Source organism: Pygocentrus nattereri, chromosome 29, assembly GCF_015220715.1.
Source record: "Pygocentrus nattereri isolate fPygNat1 chromosome 29, fPygNat1.pri, whole genome shotgun sequence".
Lineage (NCBI taxonomy): Eukaryota > Metazoa > Chordata > Actinopteri > Characiformes > Serrasalmidae > Pygocentrus > Pygocentrus nattereri.
Genome location: NC_051239.1, coordinates 6,495,991 through 6,505,990, shown reverse-complemented (window position 1 = coordinate 6,505,990; position 10,000 = coordinate 6,495,991). Strand labels below are relative to the sequence as shown.

The 10,000-nt window shown below is 35.5% G+C and overlaps 1 protein-coding gene across 1 annotated transcript in view; it reads right to left on the bottom strand.

The window, feature by feature from the left end:
* rflna (refilin A) overlaps positions 1-9,375 on the bottom strand; it is a 24,769-nt gene extending 15,394 nt beyond the window's left edge. The window contains exons 1-2 of the mRNA XM_037536304.1: positions 8,959-9,375; positions 6,417-6,764 (exon numbers count right to left, since the gene is read on the bottom strand). Of these exons, the coding sequence (XP_037392201.1) occupies positions 6,417-6,632 (216 nt within the window). The 5' untranslated portion in view covers positions 6,633-6,764; positions 8,959-9,375. The remainder of the gene's footprint in view (positions 1-6,416; positions 6,765-8,958) is intronic.
* Positions 9,376-10,000: the final 625 nt, after the last annotated feature.

The window sequence follows — 10,000 nt, the reverse complement described above, 5'->3', positions numbered from 1 at the left end:
GTTCTATAATAGAACCTAACACTAATCTACATACTGAGTTCTATAATAGAACCTAACACTAATCTACATACTGAGTTCTATAATAGAACCTAACACTAATCTACATACTGAGTTCTATAATAGAACCTAACACTAATCTACATACTGATTTCTATAATAGAGCCTAACACTAATCTACATACTGATTTCTATAATAGAACCTAACACTAATCTACATACTGAGTTCTGTAATAGAACCTAACACTAATCTACATACTGAGTTCTATAATAGAACCTAACACTAATCTACATACTGATTTCTATAATAGAGCCTAACACTAATCTACATACTGAGTTCTATAATAGAACCTAACACTAATCTACATACTGATTTCTATAATAGAACCTAACACTAATCTACATACTGATTTCTGTAATAGAACCTAACACTAATCTACATACTGATTTCTGTAATAGAACCTAACACTAATCTACATACTGAGTTCTATAATAGAACCTAACACTAATCTACATACTGATTTCTATAATAGAGCCTAACACTAATCTACATACTGATTTCTATAATAGAACCTAACACTAATCTACATACTGATTTCTATAATAGAACCTAACACTAATCTACATACTGATTTCTGTAATAGAACCTAACACTAATCTACATACTGAGTTCTATAATAGAACCTAACACTAATCTACATACTGATTTCTGTAATAGAACCTAACACTAATCTACATACTGAGTTCTATAATAGAACCTAACACTAATCTACATACTGAGTTCTATAATAGAACCTAACACTAATCTACATACTGATTTCTGTAATAGAACCTAACACTAATCTACATACTGAGTTCTATAATAGAACCTAACACTAATCTACATACTGAGTTCTATAATAGAACCTAACACTAATCTACATACTGAGTTCTATAATAGAACCTAACACTAATCTACATACTGATTTCTATAATAGAGCCTAACACTAATCTACATACTGATTTCTATAATAGAACCTAACACTAATCTACATACTGATTTCTATAATAGAACCTAACACTAATCTACATACTGATTTCTATAATAGAGCCTAACACTAATCTACATACTGATTTCTATAATAGAGCCTAACACTAATCTACATACTGATTTCTATAATAGAACCTAACACTAATCTACATACTGATTTCTATAATAGAACCTAACACTAATCTACATACTGATTTCTATAATAGAACCTAACACTAATCTACATACTGAGTTCTATAATAGAACCTAACACTAATCTACATACTGAGTTCTATAATAGAACCTAACACTAATCTACATACTGAGTTCTATAATAGAACCTAACACTAATCTACATACTGAGTTCTATAATAGAGCCTAACACTAATCTACATACTGATTTCTATAATAGAACCTAACACTAATCTACATACTGATTTCTATAATAGAACCTAACACTAATCTACATACTGATTTCTATAATAGAACCTAACACTAATCTACATACTGATTTCTGTAATAGAACCTAACACTAATCTACATACTGAGTTCTATAATAGAACCTAACACTAATCTACATACTGATTTCTATAATAGAGCCTAACACTAATCTACATACTGAGTTCTATAATAGAACCTAACACTAATCTACATACTGAGTTCTATAATAGAACCTAACACTAATCTACATTACTGAGTTCTATAATAGAACCTAACACTAATCTACATACTGAGTTCTATAATAGAACCTAACACTAATCTACATACTGAGTTCTATAATAGAACCTAACACTAATCTACATACTGAGTTCTATAATAGAACCTAACACTAATCTACATACTGAGTTCTATAATAGAACCTAACACTAATCTACATACTGAGTTCTATAATAGAACCTAACACTAATCTACATACTGAGTTCTATAATAGAACCTAACACTAATCTACATACTGAGTTCTATAATAGAACCTAACACTAATCTACATACTGATTTCTATAATAGAGCCTAACACTAATCTACATACTGATTTCTATAATAGAGCCTAACACTAATCTACATACTGATTTCTATAATAGAACCTAACACTAATCTACATACTGATTTCTGTAATAGAACCTAACACTAATCTACATACTGATTTCTATAATAGAACCTAACACTAATCTACATACTGATTTCTATAATAGAACCTAACACTAATCTACATACTGATTTCTGTAATAGAACCTAACACTAATCTACATACTGAGTTCTGTAATAGAACCTAACACTAATCTACATACTGAGTTCTATAATAGAACCTAACACTAATCTACATACTGAGTTCTATAATAGAGCCTAACACTAATCTACATACTGATTTCTATAATAGAACCTAACACTAATCTACATACTGATTTCTATAATAGAACCTAACACTAATCTACATACTGATTTCTATAATAGAACCTAACACTAATCTACATACTGATTTCTATAATAGAACCTAACACTAATCTACATACTGATTTCTGTAATAGAACCTAACACTAATCTACATACTGAGTTCTATAATAGAACCTAACACTAATCTACATACTGAGTTCTATAATAGAGCCTAACACTAATCTACATACTGAGTTCTATAATAGAACCTAACACTAATCTACATACTGAGTTCTATAATAGAACCTAACACTAATCTACATACTGATTTCTATAATAGAACCTAACACTAATCTACATACTGATTTCTGTAATAGAACCTAACACTAATCTACATACTGAGTTCTATAATAGAACCTAACACTAATCTACATACTGAGTTCTATAATAGAACCTAACACTAATCTACATACTGATTTCTATAATAGAACCTAACACTAATCTACATACTGATTTCTATAATAGAACCTAACACTAATCTACATACTGAGTTCTATAATAGAGCCTAACACTAATCTACATACTGAGTTCTATAATAGAACCTAACACTAATCTACATACTGAGTTCTATAATAGAGCCTAACACTAATCTACATACTGATTTCTATAATAGAACCTAACACTAATCTACATACTGATTTCTATAATAGAACCTAACACTAATCTACATACTGATTTCTATAATAGAACCTAACACTAATCTACATACTGATTTCTGTAATAGAACCTAACACTAATCTACATACTGATTTCTGTAATAGAACCTAACACTAATCTACATACTGAGTTCTATAATAGAACCTAACACTAATCTACATACTGAGTTCTATAATAGAGCCTAACACTAATCTACATACTGAGTTCTATAATAGAACCTAACACTAATCTACATACTGAGTTCTATAATAGAACCTAACACTAATCTACATACTGATTTCTATAATAGAACCTAACACTAATCTACATACTGATTTCTGTAATAGAACCTAACACTAATCTACATACTGATTTCTATAATAGAACCTAACACTAATCTACATACTGAGTTCTATAATAGAACCTAACACTAATCTACATACTGATTTCTATAATAGAGCCTAACACTAATCTACATACTGATTTCTATAATAGAACCTAACACTAATCTACATACTGAGTTCTATAATAGAACCTAACACTAATCTACATACTGAGTTCTATAATAGAGCCTAACACTAATCTACATACTGAGTTCTATAATAGAACCTAACACTAATCTACATACTGAGTTCTATAATAGAACCTAACACTAATCTACATACTGAGTTCTATAATAGAACCTAACACTAATCTACATACTGAGTTCTATAATAGAGCCTAACACTAATCTACATACTGATTTCTATAATAGAACCTAACACTAATCTACATACTGATTTCTATAATAGAACCTAACACTAATCTACATACTGATTTCTATAATAGAACCTAACACTAATCTACATACTGATTTCTGTAATAGAACCTAACACTAATCTACATACTGAGTTCTATAATAGAACCTAACACTAATCTACATACTGATTTCTATAATAGAGCCTAACACTAATCTACATACTGAGTTCTATAATAGAACCTAACACTAATCTACATACTGAGTTCTATAATAGAACCTAACACTAATCTACATTCTGAGTTCTATAATAGAACCTAACACTAATCTACATACTGAGTTCTATAATAGAACCTAACACTAATCTACATACTGAGTTCTATAATAGAACCTAACACTAATCTACATACTGAGTTCTATAATAGAACCTAACACTAATCTACATACTGAGTTCTATAATAGAACCTAACACTAATCTACATACTGAGTTCTATAATAGAACCTAACACTAATCTACATACTGAGTTCTATAATAGAACCTAACACTAATCTACATACTGAGTTCTATAATAGAACCTAACACTAATCTACATACTGATTTCTATAATAGAGCCTAACACTAATCTACATACTGATTTCTATAATAGAGCCTAACACTAATCTACATACTGATTTCTATAATAGAACCTAACACTAATCTACATACTGATTTCTGTAATAGAACCTAACACTAATCTACATACTGATTTCTATAATAGAACCTAACACTAATCTACATACTGATTTCTATAATAGAACCTAACACTAATCTACATACTGATTTCTGTAATAGAACCTAACACTAATCTACATACTGAGTTCTGTAATAGAACCTAACACTAATCTACATACTGAGTTCTATAATAGAACCTAACACTAATCTACATACTGAGTTCTATAATAGAGCCTAACACTAATCTACATACTGATTTCTATAATAGAACCTAACACTAATCTACATACTGATTTCTATAATAGAACCTAACACTAATCTACATACTGATTTCTATAATAGAACCTAACACTAATCTACATACTGATTTCTATAATAGAACCTAACACTAATCTACATACTGATTTCTGTAATAGAACCTAACACTAATCTACATACTGAGTTCTATAATAGAACCTAACACTAATCTACATACTGAGTTCTATAATAGAGCCTAACACTAATCTACATACTGAGTTCTATAATAGAACCTAACACTAATCTACATACTGAGTTCTATAATAGAACCTAACACTAATCTACATACTGATTTCTATAATAGAACCTAACACTAATCTACATACTGATTTCTGTAATAGAACCTAACACTAATCTACATACTGAGTTCTATAATAGAACCTAACACTAATCTACATACTGAGTTCTATAATAGAACCTAACACTAATCTACATACTGATTTCTATAATAGAGCCTAACACTAATCTACATACTGATTTCTATAATAGAACCTAACACTAATCTACATACTGAGTTCTATAATAGAGCCTAACACTAATCTACATACTGAGTTCTATAATAGAACCTAACACTAATCTACATACTGAGTTCTATAATAGAGCCTAACACTAATCTACATACTGATTTCTATAATAGAACCTAACACTAATCTACATACTGATTTCTATAATAGAACCTAACACTAATCTACATACTGATTTCTATAATAGAACCTAACACTAATCTACATACTGATTTCTGTAATAGAACCTAACACTAATCTACATACTGAGTTCTATAATAGAACCTAACACTAATCTACATACTGAGTTCTATAATAGAGCCTAACACTAATCTACATACTGAGTTCTATAATAGAACCTAACACTAATCTACATACTGAGTTCTATAATAGAACCTAACACTAATCTACATACTGATTTCTATAATAGAACCTAACACTAATCTACATACTGATTTCTGTAATAGAACCTAACACTAATCTACATACTGAGTTCTATAATAGAACCTAACACTAATCTACATACTGAGTTCTATAATAGAACCTAACACTAATCTACATACTGATTTCTATAATAGAGCCTAACACTAATCTACATACTGATTTCTATAATAGAGCCTAACACTAATCTATATACTGAATTCTGCATACAGCACTGAAGGACGTATTAAAAGGGTTTCAGAAATGTATTAAAACCCCAAAAGCCGAGTCAGTGCAAGAAGACGGGGCACTTTCTTAATCACTGAACCTGCAGGCTTATTATCCAGTTAGCCGATACGATACTTAAGACTTCCTGTTCAGTAACTAGTGTATACTGTTCTGGAAGTGTGGTGTAATATCTTGTAGCCGAGCCCTAAACTGGAGCTAGCAGCCAGTTATTCTCATGGCTTAAAAATAGTCTGCAGGTTTCTATGTAGTTACTGAATAATAAAGCTCAGTCCTTTTATGCTACAGACCTTAATGCAGCTGTTCGTTAGTGGCTACTGTGGTTCTGCAGATTGACGTACCTGCGAACAGCCTGGACACACACCGTTATGTCTGTTTATATGAAAAATGGTAATAAATATACATTATACAGTGTGACTGAGAGAATCTCACCAGTTTTCCTTCTCTGCTCTCCTTCCTGCAGTGTGCATACGGTTCGGTCGGAGTGGAGCAGCTGCTGGCCCGCTGCTCCACCACCCCCGGGGACAGGGAGTAGAAGGGTGGGCTCGGGCTCGGGGGCAGCCCTGAATCCGGACTGTCCAGCAGCCCTTCGCGGTTCTTTCCTTTCAAACTCTCATCCATAGCTTGCAAGTGTAAATGCCCCACCATTTCTGGAAGAGCTCGAAGCTGAAGAAAAGAAACAGAAATCCAGCCGAGTCGTTTGTTCCACAGGAGAGTTCGGTCGTTCAAGGAGGACTTCGGTCACACCTGCTCACAGAAAATCCGATTTCACGCGCCGCTCTGGAACGAGATCGTTAGGAATGAGAACTGTGACAGGCGGCTTTCACTTTAAAACTCCAGAGAGAAAAACCAGAGATATCGCTATTAAATAATGATCCCAGAGTATTGACCAAAAAGAAGCATAGGTCCAAATTCAAGTACTGAGAAAGTTTTTACAATGCACCACGTTATGATATTTTTTCCTGAGATCTGATAAGTAGAGAAAATAATCCACATTTTAAAAGACGCCTTCAGACACTATGAATCAAATCAGTGTTAAACATTTCACACGCTGTGCTGCACTAAATCCAATGTAACAGGATTAATGATGCGCTTTAATCAATCAGGCAGTTGGAAAGTGTTTTTTAAGCACTGACGACATCCATGATGTGCTCAGGAAAGCTTATTAGAAGTTCAGAGGAGCTTCCTGGTACCAGCATCCAGCATCTATCAGTATAGCGCAGGGGTCGGCAACCAAATGTCCAGAAGAGCCATTTAATCCTTTCAACAAAAATCAGTCCGTCTTGGGAGCCACGACATTTTATGTCCATTTTAGTGAAGTAATGTTTACCACCATGACAGAAAATGTCTAAATATGTGCTACTGTACTAGTGTAGACTAATAAAATCTAAAACAAAACACAGACTTGCTTCGCTGTGCTTTAAGCTTTAGTCGCTTTTCTCGCATCTCTGACAGGAAACTTTCCCACAATCGGTTTCTTGTAAAATGTCTCTCAGCGTTCGACTTTTTACGAGGCTGAAGTCGCCTCTCCTCGCCAGCTTCAGTTCAAATTTTCAGTTCAAAAGGGGCAGTCGTGGGCAGGAGGTTAGGGATCTGGCCCTGTGACCGGAAGGTTGCCGGTTCGATCCCCAGGGCCGACAGTCCTGACTGAGGTGCCCTTGAGCAAGACACCTAACCCAACTGCTCCCCTGGTGCCGTGGATAGGGCTGCCCACCGCTCCGGGCAAGTGTGCTCACTGCCCCCAAGTGTGTGTATTCCCTAGTGTGTATGTGGTGTTTCGCTTCACGGATGGGTTAAATGCGGAGGTGGAATTTCCCCGTTTGTGGGATTAAAAAAGTATCACTTAACTTCTAGTTAAAATTTTCCCGTTCCACCTTAAATGGTGCCTGAGGCACCAAGACTGTACCTGCTGCACCATTTAAGGCGGAACGGGAAAATCAGAACGAGAATCTGACATCAGCCTCATAACGTTTGTGTTAGTCGTTGCAGATTAAACGCATTAGGAAACCAGCTGGAGTGATTATAAATGCAAATTAGTCCATCCATTATGAATTAATGATGTTCAGCTTAAATTTTTCTCTTTGCCTTTCGTTAGGCCAGATTGTTGTCTGTGCTGCTATGGTGACCAACGGTCCCGGGTTAAAGGGTGAATTAGCAGTTGTACATTAACTCCAGTGTTTATGACCCTTTACTGTTAAACTGTGTTGAACGATCAGCAGAGCTTCATTTATTATTTTATTTTTACCTACAAATCTGATTCTGCTGTGGCTCCACAACAGGGCACTAAAAGAGCCGCATGACACTCTGTAGCCGCATGTTGCCGCCCCCTTTATAGGAATTAAGTTGGTTAGGCTCTATTCTTCTCATGTGCATCGTATTAAGTGAAACGTAAATCTAAAATAAAACGCCAGTCAGGGCCTGAGCCATCGCAGCAGCATGAAATGAACCTCCAAAAAGGAATTTAGCGCCAAATGTGAACAAAAATAACAGAGTTAAAATACTCACAAATATACCAGAGCATATCCAAGAGAGAGCCGGGGGCAGTATGACGATATTCATCATCATATTGTGATAAATTACCTTACAATAATAATTCCTGAGCTCATCGTGGATATTGTCAGTACTTAAAAATCATTTACCAACTGCATGTTTGCATAATTAGTCCTTGATTAGTTTTTGATAGCATTCTGCCATAGTTCGCTCATCAGATATCAGAAAAAATATCGTGACATCGTGCATCGTAAAAAAGGTATCGCGATATTACACGGTCATATCGCCCTCCTGTGACAGGAGACAAGTTATCATTTAAAAAGTACAAAACCATAAGAAATTGTGTCATGACGCTCATATACTGGGCTCTTTTCTACCCACCTCAGCCTAGCAGCTTAAACAAGCTGCATTCAAGACAAATACGTGAAAGCTGGACTTTAAATCCACACAGAAAACGGCAAAGGAGCTCTTCAGGGTTTGTTACCTTCAGCCTTGAAGCTTCGCCCGGCTGAAAGCTGCTGAACACCGCGGGCTCCTCTCCTCAGCACTGCGCTGACGCGCTGCGGGGCTAACGGAGGAATCCAGAGCACAGAAAAGGCGAATAAATCCACGGAAAGGAGGAGAAAAGACGAGAAACAGTCACTCTGGTGAGGGCTCAGTGTCCCAGAGTTAGACAGCCTCCGCTTGGTCTCCAGTTCAGTGCGCGGCTGCTGCTCTGCTGTGGAAAAAGTCCAGCGAGTGTCTCTGTGTGTGTGAGAGTGAGAGAGAGAGAGAGAGAGAGAGAGAGAGAGAGTGAGTACCGAGTGTGTCCTCAGTGAAGTGAGCGAGGGGAGCAGTGAGAGCTTCCCCTAATGCCCCTGCCAGCCCACTGCTTTAACCCTGGAGCTCATCCAATCGGCTAATGAGCGGCGCACTTCCAACCGCAGCCGCCAGGTGGCGCGCCTCCAACCATCCAGCTCACTTCGGTTCATAGCTGCTTTATTGCCCTGGCTGATGGTGCTAGATTTGTGTTTTTATTGCAGGATTGGGTTTCCAGTATTTAAAAATATGAATAAACAATAAAATGAGAAATTAAACATTTAGAAGTCTGTAAAAAAGCGCAATTCTTCGCCAATACAAGGCCTGAAAATTTGAGTGTTTTGGATGAGCAGCTGGGGCTTTTGAAAGCTCACTTAATGGAGAATTGCTGCATGAGGCAGTCATTAAGATGTGAACAAAGTCATTCAGAGTGGTTTGGTAGGAATCTGGAGTCTAGGGCACAAAATCAGTAGAACCTACACGCGTCTGCTGACGGGCCTGTTTTTGACATAATGTGAAAAAGCCTGTTGGCCTTTACATTGTGTGTACATTTCATGAGGAATGGACCAAAAGATACAGCCAAAAATGACCTTGAAGAAAGTCTGGTTCCACTGACTTCCACTGAAAGTAAAGTAGGTCCTGTAAAGTTACCATTTTAGAGGTACAAGGTTTCTGAGAGCAGTGACATGCAGTGTTGATGATCATGAAATAGCACTAAAGTTTTCTTT